At 35.1% G+C, this 27,601-nt stretch overlaps 2 protein-coding genes and 1 long non-coding RNA gene across 4 annotated transcripts in view; 2 read left to right on the top strand and 1 right to left on the bottom strand.

The window, feature by feature from the left end:
* Positions 1–1,266: 1,266 nt before the first annotated feature.
* LOC106315699 (trafficking protein particle complex subunit 3) lies at positions 1,267–2,694 on the top strand. 2 transcript variants are annotated; one of them, XM_013753501.1, is made up of 7 exons: positions 1,324–1,387; positions 1,462–1,505; positions 1,588–1,660; positions 1,744–1,841; positions 1,931–2,030; positions 2,147–2,329; positions 2,423–2,694. In XM_013753501.1, exons 3-7 carry the CDS (start codon positions 1,604–1,606, stop codon positions 2,543–2,545), a joined length of 561 nt encoding a protein of 186 aa, XP_013608955.1. In that variant the 5' UTR covers positions 1,324–1,387; positions 1,462–1,505; positions 1,588–1,603; the 3' UTR covers positions 2,546–2,694. The 2 variants fall into 2 exon arrangements, with proteins under 2 accessions (XP_013608953.1, XP_013608955.1); XM_013753499.1 differs by lacking the exon at positions 1,462–1,505 and having other exon boundaries at positions 1,267–1,387.
* A 5,476-nt stretch (positions 2,695–8,170) lies between these two features.
* LOC106314459 (probable inorganic phosphate transporter 1-3) lies at positions 8,171–13,309 on the bottom strand. Its single transcript, XM_013752328.1, has 3 exons — positions 13,146–13,309; positions 9,530–9,772; positions 8,171–9,335 (listed from the first exon to the last, which is right to left on the bottom strand). The coding sequence occupies exons 1-3, from the start codon at positions 13,301–13,303 to the stop codon at positions 8,171–8,173; spliced, it is 1,566 nt and encodes a 521-aa protein (XP_013607782.1). The 5' UTR covers positions 13,304–13,309.
* An 11,967-nt stretch (positions 13,310–25,276) lies between these two features.
* Positions 25,277–27,601, top strand: part of LOC106313666 — a 7,629-nt gene continuing 5,304 nt past the window's right edge. The window contains exons 1-4 of the long non-coding RNA XR_001264456.1: positions 25,277–25,604; positions 25,740–25,848; positions 26,139–26,314; positions 26,493–26,603. This is a non-coding gene — a long non-coding RNA (uncharacterized LOC106313666). The remainder of the gene's footprint in view (positions 25,605–25,739; positions 25,849–26,138; positions 26,315–26,492; positions 26,604–27,601) is intronic.

Raw genomic sequence — 27,601 nt, 5'->3', positions numbered from 1 at the left:
GAAGATGTCCTAGGTCCCGAAGTGCCATATCTTAGTGCCATAGGAGCTTTGATGTATCTGGCTAGTCATACACGACCAGACATATGTTTTGCCGTGAACCTATTGTCTAGGCTTAGCTCATGTCCGACCCAAAGGCACTGGAATGGGATTAAACATATTATTCGTTACCTGCAAGGAACGAAAGACTTGAGTCTATTTTATATTAACCAAAACAAAGAAGGTTTAGTTGGTTTTGCTGATGCAGGTTATCTTTCGGATCCACACAATGCTCGATCACAGACAGGCTATGTGTTTACACATGGTGGAACGGCCATATCATTGCGTTCCATGAAACAGATGATCGCGGCCACATCTTCAAACCATTCAGAGATCTTGGCAATACATTAGGCCAGCCGCGAGTGTGTTTGGTTGAGGTCCATGACCCAACATGTTCGAGTTGATTGTGGGATGTCCGAAGGCAAGGACGCACCAACCGTGATGTATGAGGACAATACAACATGCATTGCTCAGCTCAAGGATGGCTACATCAAAGGAGACCGGACGAAGCACATCTTACCGAAGTTCTTCTTCACGCACGAGCTACAGAAAGCAGACGAGGTCCAAGTGGTCCAAGTGCGTTCCAGTGACAACTCAGCTGCTCTATTTACCAAGTCACTTCCTACCTGCACGTTCAGGAAGCTCACACATCAGATTGGGATGCGTAGACTGAAAGACCTCGAGTGATGTTCAGAACAGGGGGAGTAATACGTGTTGTACTCTTTTTCCTTCACCATGGTTTTGTCCCACTGGGTTTTCATGGTAAGGTTTTAATGAGGCAACATCCAAAGCGTATTACAAACTCTGTATGGTTATGACATCCAAGGAGGAGTGTTATAAATCCTATTGTGGATGTCCATAACCGGTCTGGTTCATAACCGGCCCAATGCTAGAGAGAGAGAGAGAGAGTCGGCCGCGAGTCTAGAGGAGAGAGAGTCGGCCACCTTTTTTCTTTTTTTTATTGGTTTATGATTTGTACTCTTTCCGTATTTGTATTTCCTTTCTTTAATCTTTCTATTATTCTATGACAGTGTAATTCCCTATATATAAAGAGTTCCTTATGTTTATGAATAATAAGAACTACAGATTATATTCTCTAGTTTCACAAAAATTGTTCATATCGAACTATATATTTTGCTTTTATGGCTAGGAATAGGCCCTAGCTAGGAAAACATTAAACCAGAGCTGTGAAGAAACCGGTTAAATATTAACCAAAACTCAATCGAGTTTCTGTGCAAAACCATAGGAAATTAGGAATCAGAGAGATAAAACTTGTGGGAACCAACCGAAGTCTGAATCTCGACCAGATCAAAAGCAAACACAACGAGAAGTAGAACCTAAACCTTCTTTGGTAAGATCCGATCTTTGTCACACCCCTTTTCTATTGTATATTTGTTAGATCTTTAATCGATCTCCATTGAGTAGTTCTCGCAGTTGTGATTGAATATCGAGACTGGATTTACACAAAAGTAAAGTGCAAACTAGCTTTCATCAATTGGGTTCGATTATTCGTAAGATGTTAATTTCAGTTTTTTGTGGTATCTAATGTAGTCGGTGAGATTCAGACATGGCTCCTGTCGGTCCTCGTTCCGGTGATGCCATCTTCTCCAGCATCGATCGCGTGGTAAAAGTTCAGATTTTTTAAGAATCCATTTCTCGTTTTAGAGACATTGCTTGATTCTCTTGGGATTTGGATAAATTTTGTAGAACGCAGAGCTGTTCACGTTGACGTATGGTGCAATCGTGCGCCAGTTGCTTACTGACCTCGAAGATGTCGACGAAGTCAACAAACAGCTTGATCAAATGTATTCTTTTTCTTCTTCTTATACGCTCTCTGTGGCTCATAGCATTTTACTTTTGATCAAAAGTTTGTTCCTTTATTCATATGGCGCAGGGGATACAACATTGGAATCAGACTTATCGATGAGTTTCTTGCCAAATCTGGCGTTTCCAGATGCGTTGATTTCAAGGAGACTGCTGAAATGATTGCCAAGGTTTTGCATTTTCCATTCACTTACTTGTTTAGTGTTTGAGAAAACATTTTAGATTATCTCATTTGGTTTTATCCTTATGAGAAGCAGTAACATGCTTTGTGTTTACTTAACATTAGGTGGGTTTCAAGATGTTTTTGGGGGTCACTGCATCAGTGTCAAGCTGGGACGCGGATGGGACTTGCTGCAGTATAATCTTGGAAGACAATCCACTCGTTGATTTCGTGGAGCTTCCCGATACTTGCCAAGGCCTTTACTACTGCAACATCCTAAGTGGAGTCATTAGAGGCGCTTTGGAAATGGTCAGTCTCCTTTTTTTTTTTTTCCAATCTTTTTTTAGTTACATAATCTGTGTTATTGGGCTGATTGTTTTTATGTGTCTGAACAATGATCAGGTGTCAATGAAGACAGAAGTGACATGGACGCGTGATGCTCTTCGAGGGGATGATGCTTATGAATTGCAGGTGAAGCTACTGAAGCAAGTCGCTGAGGAGTATCCGTACAAGGATGATGAATAAATGGTCTCTTTCTCTATGGCTCTTTTTTTTTCTTCCAGAAACAAAACTTTAAGCTTTGAAACTAAACACTCTTTTATGTTTGGCACAAACTGATTAATCCATTTCTTAGCTGTTTTATAAATCAATGTGAGAAGAGTTGAGCGTATCAATATCACTGAAATCAAATCATATACAGTTCAATTCAGTGGGATCAGAGCTTATAGATTTTGTAACATAGCTCGGATCCAACTCTGGAATGCGCGTATGTGACATTTAACACACAAGAATTCAGTAAAACTCTTGAGTAGTTTGGTTTCTTCTGATATTTATTTGGGTTCGATTCGGGTTTTTTCAGATATTTATTTGGGTTTGATTCGGATAAAATTCATAATCTAAAATACTGTAGAACAAAGGTATTTATGTCAATTCAGTTCGGTCCAGATTCATTTTTCTCGGATAGAATTCAGTTCAACTATCATGTTCAAATATTGATCCATCTCTAGGTGGGATAAATATTGTAATTTATTTATTTTATTTTAGGTTATATACTAATATAGGGTGGATGATCTGTTTCTACCACGATAACTATCGTATTATCAGATCCCTAAACTATGACCAAGTACTAGATCTCCACAAAATAAAAGTTGTAGACTTATCTCCCCTCCCCTCCAATTGATAGTTTGGAACTTAATTACCCATAGACCAATGATTTTAATTGGTTTACTTGATTTAATCGGTTTACTTTTAGCCAAATATTTTTTAATCAATTAAACCCAACAAAAATTCAATTTTAAATATATATTTTTGTTTTAAAAATAAAAATTCATCTTCTTCACATGCCTTTCTTCTTCCAAATCAAATTATCATCTCCTTCATCAAAATGATCTTTTACGGCCACATGCTTTGTTGTTTCGTGGAACACTGCATTCTTAGAGAGTGCAATGGCATTTGGGAGTCACAATAAATCTCTATTGTCTTCTGACCAAAATCCAACTCCTCTGCCAATCCTTTCAGCCATAGACCTTCTCTGATTGCTTCTGAAAGTGAATATATATTCGGCCTATGTGGTTGAGAAAGCCACAGCCTTTTGTAACTGAGATCTCCAACTTATCTTGTTACCTCCTGCAGTGAACACAATTCCATTATTATCAACCTCCTACGATCCACATCCACTGCATAGTCTTGAATCACAGTATCCCTTCAACACGAACTCTCCTTGTTTCTTGTAACAGACATGTATCCAATGAACCTTGAATGTATCTAAACACCCACTTGACAACACTCCAATGCTCTTGAACTTATCTGCTCATAAACCATCTTACCAACCCAATTGGATACGCTAAATCAGGTCTAGTACCTATCATTGCGTACATAATGCTTCCTACTGCGCTTTGATAAGGAACCTTCTTCATAGACTCCACCTGTTCCTTATATTATTGATCAGTAGGTGACTTGAGTTTAACAGGCGTTTATTACATAGGTGGGTTTCAAGATGTTCTTGGGGGTCACTGCATCAGTGTCAAGCTGGATGCGGATGGGACTTGCTGCAGTATAATCTTGGAAGGCAATCCACTCTAGTGGAGCTTCCCGATACTTGCCAAGGTCTTTACTACTGCAACGTCTTAAGTGGAGTCATTAGAGGCGCTTTGGAAATGGTTAGTCTCATTTTTTCTTCCAATTTTTTAGTTACATAATCTGCGTGTTTGGGCTGACTGTTTTTTTTTTGTAATTTTTATTTGTCTAAACAATGATAAGGTGTCAATGAAGACAGAAGTGACGTGAGCGCGTGATGCTCTTCTAGGGGATGATTCTTATGAGTTGCAGGTGAAGCTACTGAAGCAAGTCGCTGAGGAGTATCCGTACAAGGATGATGAATAAATTAAATGGTCACTCCGAAGGGTATAGACTCTTTTCTCTATCTTGCATTCTTAGCTTCTTTGGCTCTTTTTTTTATCCCAGAAACACAAACTTTAAGCTTTGAAACTAAATACTGTTTTATGTTTGGTACAAACCGATGAATCCATTTCTTAGCTGTTTTATAAATCAATGAGAGAAGAGTTGAGCGTATCAATATCACTGAAATCAAATCATATGCAGATCAATTCAGTGGGACCAGAGCTTATAGATTTTGTATCATAGCTCGGTTTCCAACTCTGGAATGTGCGTATGTGACCGTGTTACTTAACAAAGAAAATGAGATGAGGTAAAAACTGAAGTGACAGAGAAGAGTTTCTCTAATGAATATATTTCTCACATGCACGGTAACTCACTAACTCTAGACAAATAGGTATTGGACTTTGTAAAGTAACAGTCGTGCAAATATAACTGCCATTATTAGCTATCATTTTTAGAAAATATAATATTATTTATGGATAGCTAGGGGGTGTTTGCGCGGAATATTGTTTTATTATTCTTAAATATGATTTTCTTATGATATAATTATGTGGTCAGTATTTATTTGTGAAGAGCACTATTTGATGTTTTATTATGTTATGTAGTAGTAGGTAATATGTTAATATATTATGTGTTTTTCTTTTTAATAATGTATTGTTGTATGTATAATACTATTTGTTAGTGGTGAAGTGAGTTTCTGATGTAAAACATATTGAATTTCAATAAGTTTGTCTTTAGTCATTTGTTGATTCTAAGATTAACGGCGTCAAAATTGTATTTTAATTTTTCACATTTTTTCACATTACTCTTTTTAGATGTTTTCTGCACTATCTCCCATCGTTTGACCTTGAGCCATCACCATCTATGTATTTCGTTTACCTCTGCGGTGTGCAGTGCTTCTCACCATCACTGGGAAAAGATTCACCTCTGTGCTTTTGTTTTTCTTCACTTTCTTTTTCTGTGAGATTATCTGCTATTTGTTATAGATCAGACATATTAGTTCCATGTTGTGCGGTTGTTTCTTACGGCGTTGTATGTTATTTCGGTCAATATTAGTCCTCTTTTTCCTTAGGTTTTGGCTAAAGCTAAAAACTATCGTTGGGTTGGGTCAGAGTTTAGTTGTCATTGATGTTGTTTTCCTCGTCGCTGGTTTGTCGTCAATAGTCTCTGCTCGTCTTGGTTTTCAAGATTTGGTTTTTGGTGATCTGACTTCTATGCTTTTTTTCATAGCTCGAGGATGGCTCCACGGTTTGTTGATTTCATATTGTCTCCTTTTATCTCTTTGTTCTCTCATCTCGATGTACCTTTCATCGTTGATCACGTCTCTGGTGGCTCTCCCTTTCGCCATATTTTCTACTCCAGGTTTGGATAGTGTTTTTCCCTGTGTATGCTTTGTGCGCTTGGAAGGTTGTTTATGGTCTCAAGCTTAAGCTTTGTTTTCTCGGTGGTTGGCTTCCATTCTCCCCCTCTCAGGTTGTTTATCTTCTTCTCATGCATCCCTTGGTGTAGGTGTGCGAAGTTAGTCTTTTTGAGCTTTGGCTTCCTTTATTTAGAGTTTTGTGATTCTTCGCTGGCATGAACGCCTTGTATGTGCTTGCTTAGTTTGTGAAGTGATTCTTATCTCTTAATTGGTAGTTGTGCTTCCGGTGCTTTAGACATGCGTATTTTTGTTTCGTGGTGACTTTGTTCTTCCGATGATTATTCTTTTTCTGATCCGCTTTTTTTTTTTTTTGCGCTGATGCTTGATCGCTATCCTTTGTGTTCCGGAGATAGCTTTGTCTCATATTTTATCTTTTTATCTTTTTTTGACATCTGCTTGTTTTAGCCAAAACATTTTATGGTAAAATGATATAGGTTAGTCTTCTTTGTTGATCTTTTTTCAGCTCCAAACCTTTATTGAGTTAGTGTTACTATGATATTTTTCTTTTTTTCTCTGGCTGTAGAAGTTTTATGTTTAGATTATGTATTGCACTATAATTTATTTTTATTAGTTTGGTCGTTTTATATTTTTAATAGTTAAATAAATATATAATTTATAAATTAAATAATAGAAAATGATTAAAAAATAAAAAAAAATAACAAAAATTTATGTTAATTTTTAGTTGTGAATAAATTAAATATGTAAAATATAATTATTTTATTTATTTCTTTATTCGTCTTGCATTTTAGTGAACAGTGAAACAGATTATCAAACTTCATACGATAATAGTTAGTACGAAAATGATTAGATATTTTCCGATTAGAAAGTACTTGGCCAAATTGCATAATTTAAAAGAAAAAGAACCTAAAGGTAAAAAAAATACATGGATGACACGTGTCGCAAAAGCTTCTGCTACTTGTCAGAAGAAGAGAAAAAATTAACTATATATATATATATATATATGTTATTAGATTTTAAGATAATTTATGAAAAAGTTAATAGCCAATAGAAGATAGGCGAGATAAAGCATGGACATTCGGATTTGATAAGGATTCAACCAGGCTTCGGTTTTTTGGGGTAAAATATTTTGACCCCAATCGGATATTTTTAAAGTATGAATCGGATTCGGTTCAGGCTTTTCAGGTTCGTTTTGGATATAGTAGCACATTGTAAATTCGGCTGGACCCGTTTTAATTTCAGGTTTGGTTTTACATCGAGTTTCGGTTAATACTTGTTTATGATTCAAAAGTACACACTTTAGTTACAAATTTGTCAAGTTAACAAAAGTTCGGTTGAATGATTCAGAAGTAGTAGTTAAGAGGAGAAAAGCATAAACAAGTTAAATTAGCAACTAAACAAGTCTATTAAAGTTAGTATTATTTTTAAACTTCAAAATAAAGCATATTGTTTAAACTTCGGAAACAAATCTATTCATAATTGAACCTCAAATGCAATTGTCAAAACATAAAACTTTAATCTTTGACTAAATACTAAAATGTATATAAAGCTAAGTATTTGAGTTAATTATACATTTAATAGATATTTACTTTAAGTAGTAATAATATTTTAGAGTATTTTGTCTTTTGAAATTTTCAACTTTTCGGATTTCTTCGGATATCTATTGTGGGTTTGGTTTGGGTAAAACCGATAACTCAAAATACACTAAAACAAGGCACATTCGGTATTCATGCCGGATTCAGTTCGGTCTGGATTCATTTTTATCGGGTGAGTTCGGTTAAAGCTTTCGGATTCGATTTATTTGCCCACCCCTAGAAAAATAAATATTTTAATTTGTTTATTTTATTTGAGTTCATATACTGATATATGTTTGATATTGTATGAGTTTATGTTTTAATATTTAAAATTAAAGCATAAACGTTAAAAATGTGGTCAATTATCTCATAAATCATAATTGATGTTTATTTAATTGTTGGTAACCTGTTTAAGATTTGTCTACTTTTTTGAACTTATACATTGTTTAGTTAATTTATTAAAAAAGAAAAATTTAAATGCAAAGAGAATCAAACCCAAGACTGAAACTTGAATCTACACATAATTCAACCACTAGGCTACCTATTAGCTAGGATTCTAACATATGGTTTACATCACAATAATACTTTTAACACATAGATATTTCTCTCAAAAAAATACATCAACTTCATCTTCTTCCCAACAGAATCCAATCAAGTTCGCTAACGTTCGGAAGATTAGAAATATTATTCTTCTTATAAACATCATAACGTCAAGATCGGTGAAAACAGAAGAAAAACAAAACAAACTCCACACTCCACATAATAAAATTGAAAAATACAAAAACAACAATTTCTCCATGATCATTTCCCAACCTCATTCTCACCGGATAGTTCTTCGAGGGATTTTCCTTTGGGCTCAGGGACAAGGAAGGTGAAGAGCATACCGACGAAGTTGATGACACCAAGCGTGATCAGTGAGTTCTTGATTCCAATTCCCGGTGGATATCCTGCGTCCGTCTTGGTCTTGTCCTGTGGCTGAGCTGCGTATAGGAACCCAAAAGCTCCCACGATGGCTCCAGCCTTACCTGTTGCGGCCGATATCCCATGGCACGTGGATCTTAGCCTAGCTGGGAATATCTCAGCCGGTATAATGAAAGTGGTTGCGTTTGGTCCAAAATTGGCAAAGAAGAAAGTGAGAGAGTACATAACCACGAACCCTAAACGATTCTCCGGTTTGGTCCAGTGATCATAAGGGAAGGCAATGGCAAACATAAAGACAGTCATCATGAAGAATCCCATCAGCTGGATCGCGACTCTTCCCATGATCTCAATAAACGCAACCGTAAACCAGTAACCAGGGACAGTACTACAGAGCGCGATGAGAGTTTGAGCCCTAGCAATCTTGAAAACCTCATGGATGGCGTTCATAGTGGATGCCTTTGGGATCCATCCGATACCCGAGAAGATATCCTTTTGGAACAGGTTTTGGCTGTAAAAGGCAATGTCAAGCAAGAACCATGTGGTTGTACATCCGAGTAGTGGAAGACCATGTCGTTTGGCGAATTCCTTGGAGAACAAGCCATAGCTAAGTCTGGGGTCTTTCATGATATCCGCCGCTCTTTCCTCCACCTCAAGTTGTATTTGTAAGACCTTGGACATATCTTGTGTGGCTTGTTTGATGTTTTTTGCGACCAAGGCAGTGTACCGAGCGGTCTCTGGCATTTTCATGCGCCAGTAGTAAGTCAAGACTGCGGGTAGAGCACCAAACATGACGATGATTCGCCAAACGTAATCAGCCTGAGGAGGCGTTGAGAGAACCCTATCAACTTCATAGGTTGGTGCTGGAAACTTCATGTCGAATATAGAAGATACTACAAGTGCCACAAAACCTCCAGCTAATATACCAACACCTTGCATAGCAAATACCGCACCGATGAAAGCACCACGAGTCTTCTTGTTGGCGTATTCAGACATAATAGTCGCAGAAAGAGGGTAGTCACCTCCAATACCAAATCCCAGCCAAAACCTAAACATTAATGTTAGTGTGTATTTTTTTTGGGGCAACTATGTTAGTGTGCGTGTGTATATATATATCAGGTTTAAATTGACTAATCAGAAAAAGATGCATATCAATATATATCAGGTTTGAATTTGACTAGTCATAAAAGAAGCATATCAAAGATACTATTAGTAAGCATACATATATAATTGTAACTTCACCTGAAGAAGCAGAGGGTGGTCATGACACCCGTGGCTTTGTTACCGAAGGAGAGACCCGAACCGATGGAGCACAAAGTCATCATGATCAAAGTGATACCATACACTGTTTTTCTTCCAAGCTTGTCACCGAGCCATCCGAAGAAGAGCTGACCAGCAAGGGTTCCACAAAGAGCCGCACCATTGACCGCTCCCGCAACGTGAGGGGGAAGTGAGCCAGGCTTGTCTGACAGTGGATTGAAGTAGATTGGAAAGGGGGATGTTATTCTTACATCAAACACTGGATGTAAGATAGTTCTCAAGGATGTGAGACATGTTCCCGACATGCGACTCAATCTCATATCAACCGGAAAGCTCGATGATGTCGGCTTGGACAGTCATTTTGGTGGTGGCAAATGGAAGTTAACCAAAGGAAGTTTGATCATGGCTCGAGGAAGAAAAGAAGGCTCATTATACGTGACTCAAGCCAAGCTTTGCAAGGAAGAAGTAAACGTTGCAAGTGATGACATCGATATATGGCACCGAAGACTCGGGCATATGAGTGAGAAAGGTTTAAGTATACTTTCTAGCAAGAAACTTCTTCCTGATATGAAAGGTATTTCTCTCTCACCATGTCATGATTGCTTAGCCGGAAAACAACATAGGGTCGCTTTCCGAAGATCATCTACGCCTATGAGAAGAAAGCATATTCTTGATCTTGTGCATACTGACGTATGCTCCATGTCCGAGAAATCCAATGGAGGGGCATCATATTTCGTCACCTTTATTGATGACCATTCAAGGAAGGTATGGGTATACCTTTTGAAGTCAAAAGATCAAGTTCTTGATGCTTTCAAGGAGTTTGTAGCCCAAGCAGAGCGAAGTACGGGTCAAAAACTCAAGTGTGTTCGATCTGACAATGGTGGAGAGTACCGAGGTCCCTTTGAAGCGTTTTGCAAAGCTCATGGAATCAGGATGGAGAAGACACCACCAAAGACGCCACAACTGAACGGGCTAGCTGAAAGAATGAATCGAACGATCACAGAAAGAGTTCGGTGCATGCTCTCTCACGCTAAACTACCCAAACCATTTTGGGGAGAAGCCATAAAGACTGCAGTGGACGTCATAAATCTTACACCATCAGTTCCTTTGGAAGGCGATGTCCCGGAGGAAGTTTGGTCGGGTAAGAAGGTCTCTTACAACCATTTGAAGGTGTTCGGTTGCAGAACGTTTGTCCATATACCTAAGGATGAACGAGCCAAGCTAGACTCTAAGACTAAAGAGTGCATTTATCTTGGATCACCAAAAGACGAATTCGGCTATCGGCTTTGGGATCCGGTTAACAGAAAAGTTATCCGGAGCAGAGATGTTGTTTTCTTCGAAGATCAAACAATCGAAGACATCAACAAATCAAAGAAACCAAAGCTAAGGGTTGTAAGGAATGAAGATTCTCATAAGCCTCAAGATCATGAACAAGTGATTGGAGATGATGGCGAAGGGGATCCAATCATGGATCCGAATGGTGATGAAGGTGAAGAAGAAGTTCAAGTGGAGCCAGAGGAAGAACATGAGCCAAGAAGGTCTGGAAGAGAGACAAGACCATCTGTAAGATATTATCGAGATGAGTACGTTAATCTTACAGATGAGGGGGAGCCTCAAAGCTATGAGGAGGCCATAGGAGACACCCATAAAGATAAGTGGGTTGAAGCTATGCAAGATGAAATGCAATCCTTGCATGATAATCACACTTATGAGCTGATGAAGCTACCAAAAGGAAAGAGAGCCTTGAAGAACAAGTGGGTGTATAGGTTGAAGTATGAAGATAGAAGCTCAAATCCAAGATACAAAGCTCGATTGGTTGTGAAAGGATTCAACCAAAAGAAAGGCATAGATTTTGAAGAAATATTCTCTCCAGTGGTGAAGATGTCCTCTATCCGAGTGGTTCTTGGTCTAGCAGCAGTTCTAGACTTGGAGATTGAACAACTCGATGTCAAGACGGCCTTTCTACATGGTGAACTCGAGGAGGAGATCTATATGGAGCAACCTGAAGGATTCAAGGTTCCAGGAAAAGAAGACTTGGTGTGCCGATTAAAGAAGAGTCTTTACGGTCTCAAGCAAGCCCCAAGACAATGGTATAAGAAGTTTGACTCCTTCATGGTGGATCACAACTTCAAGAAAACCAAGAACGATCATTGCGTTTTTATAAAGAGGTACGAAAGCGGCGACTTTCTCATATTATTACTCTATGTTGACGATATGTTGATTGTGGGCCAAGATCGCAACAAAATAGCCGCATTGAAGAATGACCTAGGAGAGTCCTTTGCAATGAAAGATTTGGGGCAAGCGAGACAGATTCTTGGAATGAAAATCACTCGGGATAGACCAAAGAAGCTTTTGTGGTTATCCCAAGAACGATATGTTGAAAGGGTGTTGGAGAGATTCAACATGAATAAGGCAAAGCCAGTGAACACTCCACTTGGTGGACATTTCAAGTTATGTTCGGAGCAAAGTCCAACAAGTGAGAAAGAGAAAGAAGAAATGAAGACTACCCCATATGCATCAGCAGTGGGCAGTCTCATGTATGCTATGGTGTGCACCAGACCGGACATTGCCTATGCAGTAGGAGTTGTGAGTCGCTTTCTAGCGAATCCAGGAAAGGAGCATTGGAAAGCAGTTAAGTGGATCCTACGCTATCTACGAGGCACAACGAAGAAGTGTCTATGTTTTGGCAATGGAAAATTGGAGCTGAACGGTTACACCGATGCAGATTGGGCTGGTGATAAAGATTCAAGGAAATCAACATCAGGATTTGTGACTACCTTTGCAGGGGGAGCTGTTTCCTGGCAATCGAAATTACAAAAGTGTGTTGCCTTATCCACAACGGAAGCGGAGTACATCGCAGCAACGGAAGCATGCAAGGAGATGCTATGGATGAAGAACTTCTTGCTTGAGTTGAGAGTAAAGCAAGACAAGTACAACATGCTATGTGACAACCAAAGTGCTATTCACTTAGCAAAGAATCCAACGTTTCACTCTCGCTCAAAGCACATTGATATCCGACATCACTGGATCCGAGAAGTTCTGGAAGAGAAGCTCATACATCTCACAAAGGTACACACCGACGAAAATTGGTCAGACTTTATGACCAAAGTATTACCGATCAAGAAGTTTGAAGATTGCTGCAAAGGCACAGGCATGGCGACTGTTTCGGGCTAAATCGGGAAGGGGGAGATTTGTTGGATTTCCCTATTTAAGCCCAAAACTAATCAAATCATAATCAAGCCTTAGTCCAAGAAGAAGAAACATCTAGAGAAAAGTGGAGAAGTATAGAAGAAGAATTGTGTAGAAGAAGAGAGAAAGTTATGGAGTTAGATATTTTGAAATAAATAATAATTTAGAGAAATCTAGAACTTGTTGGAGTGTGCTCCTTCACTTGTATAAATAGGGGTGCTTAGCACCATTTGTAATCATCCAAGAATCAAGAAAAACAAAGAGAGAAAATATTTGTAAGAGAGAGTTTCCAAAAACAAAATCTTTGTAGTAAACCCTTTCCTAAATATTAAGAGTCTTCTTCTTAAATTTTCTAGTTGTCTAATACCATCTTCATCTCATCGATATTGGATAATTTTCCCAACAGTAGTAGATGCGGCCAAGGAGTTTGGTCACCAGAGAGACACAGAAGAGATCGTAGGCATCAGTAAAGAAACCCATTCCAGCAATGAGAATCGCCGTGAAATGGTACAGTTGCGTCTTCGCAACATCAAGTGCCTTAAGCACTCCTAGTTGCTTTTCAGGCATTCCTTGAGCCTGACCAAGCGAGGTAAAAAATTCAAGATTTCAGTTCATCAGCTTATGTGTTTTGTATAACCCAAATTTGTATGTACGAGAAAAATGTTCACAAATATATATATATATATATATATTTTTTTTAGTTGTAAAAAAGTTGTTAGAAAGATTATGCTACGTTCTTATTTGTATGAAAAATATATAACTTGTAAGTTCTATAAGATTATGCTACGTACTTTTTTTATCAGCAAAGAACGTTGTAAATTTTTAGTGGCCATTGTATCGCTTTTTATTATTAGTATTTGAGCTATGTATGGATGAAATTGTGTAAAAGACAAAAGAATGAGAACTAAATAAATTTTAAAGCTAAAAAAATCCAACATGATAAGGTATAAAATAAATTCGATAGAAGTAAGCAATATTAACCTTCATCAGCTTTGAAGGAGATTTAGAACTTCTATGGAGAATTAGAGGAAAGCATGAGAGAGAGGATATGAGGTGGCAAATTTATACAGAAGCAGAAGGAGCAGTAGAGAGAGAGAGAGAGAGAGAGAGAGAGAGAGAGAGAGAGACGTGATAGCCTGCTTCTTATTATTATATAATCCATTGGGGTTTAGAGTAGTTAATATACATTTGTTAGCCGCGAAAAAAAACTTTTGTATAATTAGTAATAATATAAAGTCACTATAGCAGTGTAACACATGCCGTTTATATACTTTAAACATGATCATGACACGCATACACATATTTAAAATTTACATTTACATTTTAAATTTGAGGTTTTGTAATTTATCAAAATTTAAGTTTAAATTCATCGAACTATAAAATGTAAATCTAATATTTAATATTTAGATAATCTTTAAATAGAAAATATGGTAATATATGATTTACCAGAGAATATTCATTGTTCCAAAGGAACAAATAATACTATAATGGTCCGACCACCTACGGCTAGTGTATTTTTCATGTTTGCTACTTGACCCGTAGACAAAACATTAGTTTTTTTGGAAATTCAAAAATTTTGTTTATTTATGATCTTACAATTGTCATGTGAACTTTTTTCGTGGTTTGATCTCACTCACACGAGATTATGAAATTTTTCAATAGATCATCCATCTATTGAATACTCAAGATAAAGCACACTTATTTCTAAATTTCTCTTTGGATACATATCCGAAATGATAAATACACTTTAAAAATAGTTATGTAAATCAATTCTCTTGAACTTTTTAACGTATATCACAAACAAGAATATTACAATCACTCCTCACAAAACATAACGTTCTCATTGCGCTCTAGGATCGTCACTCATATTAGTGTAACTCTATATTGGATTTGGCTCTTATACCATTTATAATACTCCGACTGTGTACAGCTAAATGGACTGCATCTCTTGCAATAGACAGTGCGTTAATTTCTTGAAAACTCAAAAGTTTTGTTTATTAAGTCTGCAATCTTCTATGATTTTTTTCCCGTGTTTGGTCTTATTTATACGGTACTGAATATTTTATCTGACCTCTCTATAAAATAATATGAAATAAGTCGTTCTATAGTATGATTTATTACTTTGATATAAATAAAATGTGTGCGTGATAATCATAATAAATCAAGTTAAAGCAACAAATATTTCATAAGACTATAACATATGTAAACAGTAAAATTGTGAAACGTGATAATCACATTATCCTTGCTATGGTTTCATGCTTATCACGCAAGTGACATGAATATTTGTTTTATTGAATTTCCTCGATCTCTAGGTTGAATTAGGGGGTACGCTATACTTATTGTCAAACAATTTGTGCATTCAACATAGTATCAAAAATTTCTTTAAAATGCTAAAATTGATGGAAAAGCAACACATATATGTTGGATCTGTTGTATTTGACTCTCGGTGCAATGATTGGGACACACTAATATATCCAAAGTTAAAAAAAAATTGAATAAAACAAACAAACTATAAAATTTAGGTATTTGAAAAATAATACAAATATTTAAATATATATACATAAAAATGAAAACAACATCTTCACGATCGTGCGGATCAACCTCTAGTAAAATTTTTAAAATCTTTGTAATAAAAACACACAAACACACATAACTGAATAATACAATCACTTAAATCACAACTTTTTGATAATCTTATCAGTACGATTCATAAACAATTTTTTTTTGCAAAACAGTATGAAAACTTATATATCATAAAATATTAGCGTAATATACTTTTGTTAATCCAACACTGTTAGCATAATCTATTTTTGGTGATAATCAACAAAAGCTGCAAAACTATATGACAATCTTGAAAACTCAAATATATTGGATCTTTTGTGAAATTTGCAGGAACAAAATTGATATTATTCCCTTTTCCTTTATCGTATTATCATTAATTTATTATTTTATAAAAATAATAGCAATCAATAGAATTCTATAGAAATTAATAACAACTTATGGAAATCAATATAAAAATATACGATAAAATTTGTTAAATGTACATAAATTTTAAAATTTCCTCAACTTGTAGAATCACCGAACTCCACAAAATCGTAAGACCAAACTAAACAAAATTTTATGAAATGACCTTTGTAAAACCAAATAAAGTTATATAAAACGATTTTCGACTGAAAATGGCCATCTTAACATCCAACCCTTTCTCCTAGCAACTAACTGCACAGATGGCTTCTTCACAGCTTCTTCCTTGCAACTAGTTGCAAGCAAGGGCCTTTTCTGGTAAACTTTTCGAATAAATTAATAGGGACAATTTAGAAACTTTTAGGAATGCGAAACCAGAATGCCAAACATAATTTGAGTTTAACATCAAAAGAGTGAAGGAACCAGACGAATGACATAGCCAATCATCTATACAAACCGTAAGGTTACAAAAAATATTTGTATGATTGATGGATCATGGACCAAAACTCATTCTTTAATGGTTATAGTTGGGCTTGAACAAAATCTACAGAAAAAATCAAATTTTGGAGAGCTAAAAATTAGTGGAGAAAAATGCTATTAATGCATGCAGAACTCTGAGGCTTTTTGGGTTATGAAATGCATGCTACAAATATCGACGTGTCAATATTTTAGTATTGATTGAAAATATCTGATCTTAATGATATAAAACGCAGAAGCCTGACCAAGTTTTTCAACAGAATTAAAGAGTTGTCAAGACAAAAGAGTAGATTTATAGACTTCTCTGTTGTTTATCATTCTCGAAGTGGATTTATTAGCTAAAATAGTAAAAACATATCATAGAAATCTATATTACATTTGTTGTTCTCTTGTTTGGTAGAATACCTCAAGATTGAATAGTAAAATGTTAATAAAAAATAGCTAAGCATATTCCCTTTGAAAAAGCAAGCATACTTTCTTTCTTTCACTAGCGTTTATTTAATTTTCTTTTATTCTTTAAGTCTTTACTAATTACCGATCGATACCAGGAATCTTATTCAGGTTAATTAATTATTGTGTCTATACTTTTCGAACCAAAATAATATATTAGCTAGTGACGAAGTAGTTGACGTTTTGAATTAGATTAGGTTTGTTTTCGAGTATTAGTTTTAAAGAAAACAAGTTATTAAAATAGCAGAAAAAAAAAGATAAAAGATGTAAGATGTCTGCTCTGAAGTAGTCACTGACGTAGTTGCCAAAGCAGACGTCGTGTTGAGTGGTGAAGACCATATGAAGTCAAGGTGTTGAGCTGGAGTCGTATAGACTTGGAGAGTAAGAGAGTATTCTAAGAAAATGTAAGTTACATTTAATATTATGAAAGATGTCCATATTAATGTTGCCTTGGAGACTAGGGTTTCATGAACGTGGAGAATAACTATAAGATAGCTATAGGTCGTCTGAAGAGAGACAGAGATACAGAGATACATAGGCTGATCTAATAGAGAGATAGAAAAGCTCTTGAGAGTGTCTTGGTCGTGCTGAAACCGTTGCCGAAGTACTTGACCAGAAGAGAGACAATGTTGGATAGATTAGGAATCCTTCAGTAGCAGCTGCTAGGTTGTTGACAAAGACCGTGTAAAGCTGATAAACAAGTCTTGTAATAGATTGTTTAAACGATTTCAAATAAAACATAGCTGGTTGCTTGTATCCGATTGTCTTTTTGATTTATCTTCTGTATTATCTTATTGTGGTGTTATCTTTGCATTAACAAAACACAACATTAGAGAAAAGAATTTGAAAATCTGTCGTATGATTTGATGATTTAATTGTATAATATTAAATCATCTTCTAAGAATTAAAAATACCAATTCAGCCTACTGATTATTAAAAATAATACTCAAAGGATATTAAAATGACATGTACGATGGATTTAACAAACTTATCCAATGAGATGTATCCATTCTAGGATGCATTATTATATCTCTATCAGAATATGTAAGAGACATGTCACCCACAATAAATCCAGCAACTTGTTCTTTATTTCCGAGTATCTTAACTGAATATTCTTCACTTGCTTTTGATGACTCTTATCGATCTCTACCTATTCTGAACACTTTAGCTAACTCATTGTACGTACTTGTCATGCATCTTAGTTAATCCTCTCATAATACTTTCATCTAGGTCGTTTTTTTCTTTTGCTAGTTAGTTGAAACGGTTCTGAAGTTCATGAGCCGTATCATATATGTATATACCTGTGCAAAACCTGGTATATCTCCTTCCGCTAGTAGTAAAGATCCAATTTTATAGTAGTTTTGATCATGCATACGAAAAAGAAAGGACCATTTCCTGAATGCATATAGTTATTAATTTTCCTCCCATTGATGTAAAAGCAAGCACTAAATTATATATCGTATATATTTTCTGAAACGAAATTGACTGTGATAGTCATCTACGAGGGCTGGAGGTTCTCAAGATTATTGTAGGATAACTCGTCTCTGTGACATAAGATCAAAATTGGTTCTTTCCCTTTCAGTTTTAAACTTTTAGTTTTCACACCAAAGCTTTCAAGTGAGAATACATGTGAGTGTGATCAATTCATCGGCTTTTTTCTTTTATACTAGGGTCGGTCCGCCCTACGGGCGGGATGTGAATTATAAAATAATTTCAACAACTAAAGTATATGTATAATAAACACTAGATTTTGATCCAAGCGCGGATTTTTGGATTATATTATAATACAAAGTCTTATTATATCGAAAAATATAATTTTTAACAGTTATATAATCTATGAATTAGTTTATTTGAGATTTTATATGTACACTTTTACGTAAGTTTCTTTTAGGCATGAGAATTATATCCGGATCAAAAAAAAAAACCGAACCGACCCGAAAATATAGGTTTAGTTCAGGTCCAGAGAAGATAACCTATTGGGTTTTTTTGGACCCGCAGGTCTTTGTTTGAGTCTGGGTCCTACCCTAGACCCGATCATAAATATGTTGTGTTTATTAGATATATTTGGATATTTCGAATATGTTTCCGGTATTATGGATATTTTTTTAAAGTTTTTGGCTTACGATTATAGTTTTTGATTTCAGGTAAATTTTTAAATTAAAAAAAATTGGGTATTTTTCAGTTCATCGTGTCTGATTTTGAATAAGATTTTCAATTTTTAGGTATTTAAATTTTTTAGTATTTGTTAGGAGTTTCGAATATTTTTCAGATTTTTTAGATATTTCGATTTTTTTAGGATCCTAAATACCCGAACATACGTGGACTCATTACGTCCATATCAGGTCCAACAACCTTTTGATATAGTTTTTTAACGTTATGTACAAAAACATGGTTGATGAAATATTTTTCTGAGTAAAGCTATCATAAGGAATAATATTAGGATATGTTAAAAATATTTAAAATATTGTATGGTTAGAATGATTAATGGTATTACCAAAACAAAAAAAAAAGTTATACATGACTCCAACAACTTTTTTATAGTAGATTTTTTAAGAGTATTTTTCTCTTAATAGTATTGATTCATTTTTAAGTGAAAAGTATATAAAAGTATAATATCTAAACCAATAATTTTCAAAATCGTGAATAATCAATACTGATATCGCGAAGTCGGGTTAACTTTAACAAAACCAATGAATTTCTACATTTTTTGTGAAGGTAACATGAATATTTTGAAAACTCATTTTTAAATATAAAAATATCTATCAAACTATAGACGGTTGAAAGTTTAGTATATAATGTGAGATTTTGGTGGAAAAAATTATATATGATATGATTACTTTATTATAAAGGAAAGAGGAAGTTAGAATGTACACATATATGTCGTGTAACTTCTCTTGCTTTAAATCATATATTATACGATAAAAGTGATAATATAAAACATTAGTTTCAATGCTTTTACGATTAAAAATCAAAATGGTAAATATAGTAATAGTAGTGATTAGGATTTAGGAGTGGGATTTAAATAAATAAAGGAATTGAATAAATTATTGTTAGAGAAATATATGGTAACATATTGTTAGTCTAAATTTAAGGTAAGACCAAAAAATAATGAGATAAATGAAATTGTCCAAACAACTTTCATAGGTAGATTTTTTAAGACTCATTCCTTTTTAATAGTATTGATTGCATGCACATATGTTTCTTTTTGTGGAGATCGCAGCTTTTTTGGGGTTTGAGCCTGGCCATGTTGGTTAGATACTTGTAAATTTTAATATAAATTGCGGTATAGTCCTGGTTTTTGTGCGTGTTGTAAATTTTATTTAAGATTTTTCATTTTGTTGGTTGAAAATGTATGGGATCTAATTATGATATTTGTCTCACATATGCATGTATATCTTTTCCACTATACATTTTGTAAATAATAATAATAATTATTATTTTTTAAAATATTATTTAGGATTCCTATTATTTGTTGAGAAAAAAAAATTCTTTGAGTTTTCAACAAAAAAAAATTCTTTGAAGCTAGAAAAAGATAGAGAAATAACTACAATCGTCAATATATTTTCATCTCCTGTTCGTGTATATATATAGCTAACTTGGAGACATCCAATGTAATTTGACGAAATCTGTGACTTCTTTGCATTTCTCATGGCTCGATGAAATGTAATTTGAAAAAATTACACTGGTCGATGAATCTTCAAGAGTAGCTTGTTTCCTTTTTTTTTTTTTTTTTTTTTTTATCCTGAGGGTATATCAGACTCTTGGAGATGCCCAGACTAATTCCCAAGGGGAGGTACAGCCCACGGATAGACTCTTTCTCCGGGTATTCAAATGGGCCTTAAAGCATAGGTCCATATCCGTGTGGGTGACATGGATAGGCAGTTCGCCTCCGCCTGGCGTCGAACCCGTGAACATGACAATTGGCCTCCAAAGTCCTAACCAAGCGGGCTACCTCATCCCGTCCACTCTCAAGTTCTTGGAAGCAGCTTTCGCTCAAAGCTAGCATATAGTTTAAACAAAGTATTAGTAAACGAAAAAAACTGAAAAATGCGACATATTTATTGCAGCAAATAAAATGTTATCAAGCAGAAAATATCAAAAGAAAAGAACAATATGAACTTGGTATCAAGAAGGTTGCTAACACCTTTCAAGAGATAGTCTGGTCATGTTTTATACCTTGACGTTGACAACATTTGTTTAGAATGGAATAAAAATAATTAATGCAAATACTACATTTGAGCTTCTAAGTCTTTCAATGTTCTGACTTGCACTTATTGAAAGACTATAACTATTGTTAACAATATATTTCTTATATAGTAATGACATGCAAAAACCATATTTTCAAATGCCAAAAAATATATACTTGTGTATAGTGACCTTGATATATATACATATCGTTTACTTAATTGGCAAACATCTAAATTTAATATACAAGCTATACTACGCTGTCCAAAATGCTTATATAGCAATAACAAGTAGGATTGCGCATAAAAAATTCAAAATATAACATATAAGAAAAAATCTAATTTTTTTACTATATGGTTAATGTGATTGTTTATTTTTTTAATAATACAAAATTAAACAAAAATGAAGAAGGATGCAAAAATTGTTATCAAATCTTTATTATTCATAATCTTTAATTGTCATATATATGTAAATCATTTTAGGTAATTCCGTACCTTTTATTTATGGAAAGAATACACACTTCTTATATTTTAGGTTAATATAATGTTCTCTAGTGGACATTAAACAAATTATGACATAAAAACCTTATTTTTTTTCTCGAATACATTCTTGAAAAAAATGAACAGTATTGTTTCCACAATTAAATTATTTTGACTTTTATCTTCCATATGGTTTTGAAAGCTTTCAAATCAACAATCGAATTGATACATGTCATTTTAATGTTTTTAGTCGTATATTTAAGGAAAACTTACATTTTTGTAATTTAAAATTGTTTTAAAAAATTTCAAAATATAACGTATAAGAAAATTCTAATATATAAGAAAAATATAACATATAAGGTGTCCTTATTTTTTGTATTTTAAAATCGTTTTAAAAAAAATAACATATAAGGTTTTCTCATTTTGGTAATTTAAAGTCATTTTAAAATATTCAAAATATAACATATAAGAAAAAATATAATTTTTTATTATATGGTTAATGTGATTGTTTAATTTTTTTTAATAATATAAATTTAAACAAAAATGAAGAAGGATGCAAAAATTGTTATCAAATCTTTATTATTCATAATCATTAATTGCTATTTATATGTAAATCATATTAGGTAACTCTGTAACTTTTATTTAAGGAAAGAATACATACTTCTAATATTTTTGGTTAATATAATGTTCTCTAGTGTTATATAATTATGGAATAATGTGACACCATTAGATTAAACTATATTTTATATTAGATGCTATAGAATTCTTTGAAATGGAATTTAGAAGACATTTAGAATGCCACCTAGGATTTGGGGTTTGGAAATTTAATATACAAGCTATACTAAGCTGTCCAAAATGCTTATATAGCAATAACAATATGCAAAAACCATATTTTCAAATGCCAAGAAATATATACTTGTGTAGAGTGACCTTGATATAAACATACTGTTTACTTAATTGGCCAACATCTAAATTACATATCCAAGCCATACTAAGCTGTCCAAAACCTTGTCCTCGTTGAAATACCAACCTGCATCACATGGCTTTGATATTTACCATTTTATAAGGCTTCAAGCTCTTCGTTGTTCAAAAACAAAAGAGTATAAGTTGGTAACATAGAGGTCAATATTAACGCTGCCTTTTTCAGATTTCTATGGCTGCTTGTCCCAGATGTTAACTCCGAATCTGAAGCAAATAGAAAGAGAAACTTATAGTAAAGTAAATGACGCAAATTAGTAAATAGATATGCAGGGGTACGGATAAATTCGAATCGTCATTTCTATGAAGCTTTAAGCTTCTATTTTGTTAAAAAATAACTTGGTTGCATTTTTACCAAGTGTTTACTGTCTTAAAAGATTCTTATAATCATCTGAGGTTGGACTTATCGATGTACAACACCGAGGAGATAACAAAATGCAACCACATTCAATATTTGTATGATAACAGTCTTTGCATCCTCCTCTGTGTACTTCCGCCTCTGCACATAAAACACACTACCGAGTTCAGTATATAACAAACAGCAAACAATCCTACGTCTGAAGTGTACTGTCTAGTGTCCCCTTACCTTGAAACTTGAAAGTATTCTATCCAAAATCTCTACTTTTTGACATAGCTTAAAACAACAAATCACTTGTATAAGACTCTCCAAGGAAGTTTGAACTAAAAGAGAGCTTACTCCATCGCAGTATAGACATCATTATGATCCTAATCATATGCTTCATAGAAATGAGTAGATTGTCATGACCAGACAAAGTTTTCAATATCTTCACTTCTCTCTTCACATCCTCAGTGGCAATTGCCGTCGTAATCTACACAACAAATTACAAACAATCTAACAGATCTCATAACTAATACAGAACCAGAAGACATCAAATCAAAAAGCACTAACATTTGCTTTGTGAATAACATTAGCAGCTGGTTAATGGCCACGAACCAAGCTCGTACTTTCTAGAGAAACTCTTGGAGAATCGCCGGATCTTATCCAAACCCACGCCGCCCCCTTCCGCTTCACGGAGCCATGCCGACTCATGATGATGCGTCGAGCCGGAGGAGGAGGAAACAGCCATTTGAAGAATCTCTTCGACATGGAGTTCTCATTAGTCACCGAGATCTCACCGGAGCCTTCTTGGAGAAGTAGTGAGATGGAATTGGACTGTAAAACATGCAAAGCGAAGACTTTTTCCATTCATTGTTTACGTTGAGCCAGAGTGATCTGTTAACGGGATGAAAGCTCATCTTTTTATAGCTGGAGATCAATCACATGTAGAGGAAAGATGCATTGAATGAGGAATCGTCCTTGGAGTAGGTTGAAGGAGTTACGAACGTCGTTAATTGCAATGAATTAATGCATCCTGTAACGGGTTCTGAGGGGAAGAATCTCAAACGAAACAACACGACCCGGATGGAGCTCGATTTTAGAGATTCTTAACGAAGGGTCGTCTCTTAGAACCATACTGGCCTCCATTGGCGGTTGAGATATGCAGAGATCGAAGAAGACGGTGAACCCCGATGGTTTGCCTTCTCGGAGATGGATGTATTGGACATCGGGATAGGTTTTTAAACCTAAAATAGCAAACTACAAAGCCCAAAGATAATTACGTAAAAGCCCGTGTATTAAGAAACGAAAGGAACAATTTTTTATAGACAGACATGTGACGTGCTCTAATGCAACCAACGAAATCCCACTACGATTTCTATTTAAATGAAACGCAGCGTCTAGCATAGGGGGACATGTGACATGCTCTAATGCAACCAACGAAAGCCCACTACGATTTCCATTTAAATGAAACGCAGCATCTAGCACATGGGGACATGTGTCGACTCGTCAGCTTCTGAATTGATGTGCTGGCATCTGATATGGACCCCCTTGGAGAGATTCAAAACCTATTTTATATAATTAGAGATTTTTTCCCGATATATAAGCACGGGCCCATTGAAACTTATGTAGGCCTGATTTATCAAGTAGAGCATGTCCAACGGTGGGTATACACTTTTCAGAATCTTAACGATAAAATATTAATAGTTTTAATATTATTTGTTTACATATTTAAAGTTGAACTCTTAAATCAAAATTAGCCATTTAGACAATGACAAGTGTCTTAGGGAATTTTACAGAAGTTCCTCCAGTGCCTATGTTTAGGAACGAACATTTCTAAAGATTTGCCTCTCTCCTACTTTTTGAATTTTATCATTTTTTTTTTTTGAAACTTTCTCCCCAGTATGATAAAAGATAGTGAATCAATTAGCTTTTTCGTGATTTTGTACCACGATTGTTTGCTGTTTGCCTTCTTCTTAGACATGTTCTTCGTCTTTATAACATGTTTATCTTGTTAATCAATATTATTTTGGTCAGATTATTGCCCTCAGGATTATCTTGAGATATCCCATTTTCTATGAGTTCTCTTACAAGATTAAGTGTTTATAGTCGACGGTCTTGACTCCTTGTTAGTTCTAGATACCAATGTCCGGTCCTGATAGAAAGCTATAGAAGCATGGACGTGTTCTCTGGTGTGTTCATGTTTTAATGTTCCAACCGAGTGTCGTTTATGGAATGCATTTTATTTTAATTCAACTTCATTGTGGTTGCGGTTAACTAAATTTCTTAATGTGATAGTTGAGATTGTTTAATTGTGGATATGTTCTTTTTATATAAAAAATTGAATTAAATATTTTAATATGTTTGTTTTATTCCAAGTCATCTAATTTTATTCATGCTCTTATGTGTCCTTTAACAGATTATTCTATTTTGTGTTCTTGTTCGGAGTGTTCAACTATATACTTTTCACATTAGTATTTGATTAGTGTTCAATGATTTTTGTTTTCAAATTCATGACATCTAACAACACTAAAAGTTGCATATCCTCAATAGCTAAGCTATCCACGTGGGCAGAAAAAATCAACCAATCAGATGCAAAACTAATGCCATGTCAGCAATCGATATTTTTGCTTTACGATTGTGGTTTTCCTTTCATCTTCCCGTCTTTTGCGTTCCTAAACGTCTTGATCCTTTCCCATTGATTGAAATGAAACAGAGTGAAAAGATCCAAGAGTTGTTTGATGCTGTGTTCAAAAAATGGGGCTTGGAAGTAGAGAAATCTCTTCGGAGCAACAATTTAATGTTGATTTTTGCCGTGTTCGTCTTCTCACGGTTAACTTTCCAGTAAATGTTCTATTCAATCCTTAGTTCTTTTGTTTGACAACTAAGCTTCCACATACCATAGACAGACAGGAAGAAGAGGAGCGTTTTGTGAGGGAGCTATTGAGGCAGAGAGGAAGCACAAAGGAGAAGAAGAACTTAGTTTATCTTTAAAGATTAGGTTCTCACTCTAAATCTAACCAATCAAACATCTGCACTTTGCGTTTTTGGACTTGGTTATTAGCAAATATTTGATAATATTCTGATTTATGGTACCAAATGTAATGTTTGGTGATCTTGATGTCTTCTATAATAGGTTTCAACACACTGAGCTGCTCTCAAGTGTAATCAGAAGTTGCTTTCTCCTCTATCAATGATTATTTGACAAGAGAGCATCCCCAATTCTTCATATATCAATTATCACGGTACTCAAGTACATCCACATTGGTATTTCATTTTCTTTTGGTCTCTGACTTTACCTTTTTCATCATTCAATCTCTTTATGTGTATATAATATCTGTCTAGAGATCACTGACTTCCACAGATTATAGCGTATGTCAAATTGTCTTTTAAACCTTAACTTTTACTCAGCTACTTAGCCCACTGATGTAGTATATTGGCTTCATGCTGTTTCCTAATATCTCACTTAGTTTCGAGATTTCTGGAGATTTTAGTATGTTTAATAATTTATGTACCTCAGTTGTTGCACTTGCAGCTAATGTCTATCACAGAGATCTGAAGCCAAAGAACAAACTGGCAAATGAAAACTGTAAAATCAAGATTTGTGATTTTGGATTAGGAAGGGGTTTCATTCAGTGATAGCCCCACAGCAATCTTTTGAACGGTATGGTGAACAAGATGTCTCTCTAAGAGTCTTTCTCTTCTCCTAAAGTAAGTTTATATATTCTTTATTAAATTTACTGAACTATGTTGCTATAAGATAGTATACAGCTCCACTACTTTGTGGATATTTCCGTTCCAAGTTGCTTCTCTATATAAGCCTTTTTTTTCAATTTTTGTATTACTGCCAACTAATTTTGGTGAATTTGGATTTTTTCCGGAGTATTAGTGAGAAATCCGCTTTCCCTGGAAAGAATGTGGTTCACGAGATGGATCTTATGACTGATCTGCTGGGGAAACCTTCCATGGGTACTGATCTTCTTAGACATAAGGTTTTGAGGTTCTGCAAAATCTTAAAAGCATGGACCAATGACGAGTACCCTGATTTTACAATATTATACATGTAAGGAATGAGAAGGCAAGGTGGTACTTAACAAGCGCAGACATCTCAAGCGCAGTGTTAAGGAAAGAAGATCAATCACCTTACTTGCGTATCACGTTTTCTCTATTACTCTATAAATGCTTGATATATTTTTCCCTTAAAGATGTATGTAATCTGTATAAATATGTACTCTTATACATCAATAGAAATCATCCTTCATATCACATATGGTATCAGAGCTAGTCTAATTTTTTTTTTTTTTTTTTTTACCTAGCTCTCTCCTCTGCCGCCTCCCTCTTCTTTCTCTACTCTCTCTCCACGTCCCTCTCTTTCTTATCATGTCTACCAATAACAGTGCTACTACCGCTGCAGAAACAATCCAGATCAATAACCCCGCTCTCCTCCACATCAACATGTCTAACATCGTGAAACTCACGGCATCTAACTACTTGGTCTGGAGTCGACAAGTTCATGCCCTCCTCGATGGATATGAGCTCACTTCTCATCTAGATGAGTCGGCACCCAAACCAGATCAAACGATCACAGCTGATGGTGTCACAACTCCGAATCGAGAGTACACGATGTGGAAGAGGCAAGACAAACTGATCTTCAGTGCGCTTCTTGGTGCACTCTCCCCAACCATTCAACCGCTGGTCTCTCTAGCTCCCACATCTGCAAGTGTTTGGCTCACACTGGCGTCTACCTACGCTAAACCTACGCGTGGACACATTAAGCTCCTGCTGCAACAGCTCAAGTCGTGGACTAAGGACACAAAAACTATTGATGAGTATGTCCAAGGTCTCACAACACGTTTTGATCAACTAGCATTGCTTGGAAAAGTTCTTGACCATGAGGACAGACTTGACTACGTTCTTCAAGGCTTACCTGAGGAGTACAAGCCTGTGATTGAACAGATTGAAGGTCGAGAAGTACCTCCATCGCTTACTGAACTTCAC

Source organism: Brassica oleracea, chromosome C9, assembly GCF_000695525.1.
Source record: "Brassica oleracea var. oleracea cultivar TO1000 chromosome C9, BOL, whole genome shotgun sequence".
Lineage (NCBI taxonomy): Eukaryota > Viridiplantae > Streptophyta > Magnoliopsida > Brassicales > Brassicaceae > Brassica > Brassica oleracea.
Note: the sequence above shows the minus strand (reverse complement) of the source record. Positions and strands in the feature narration are given on the sequence as shown.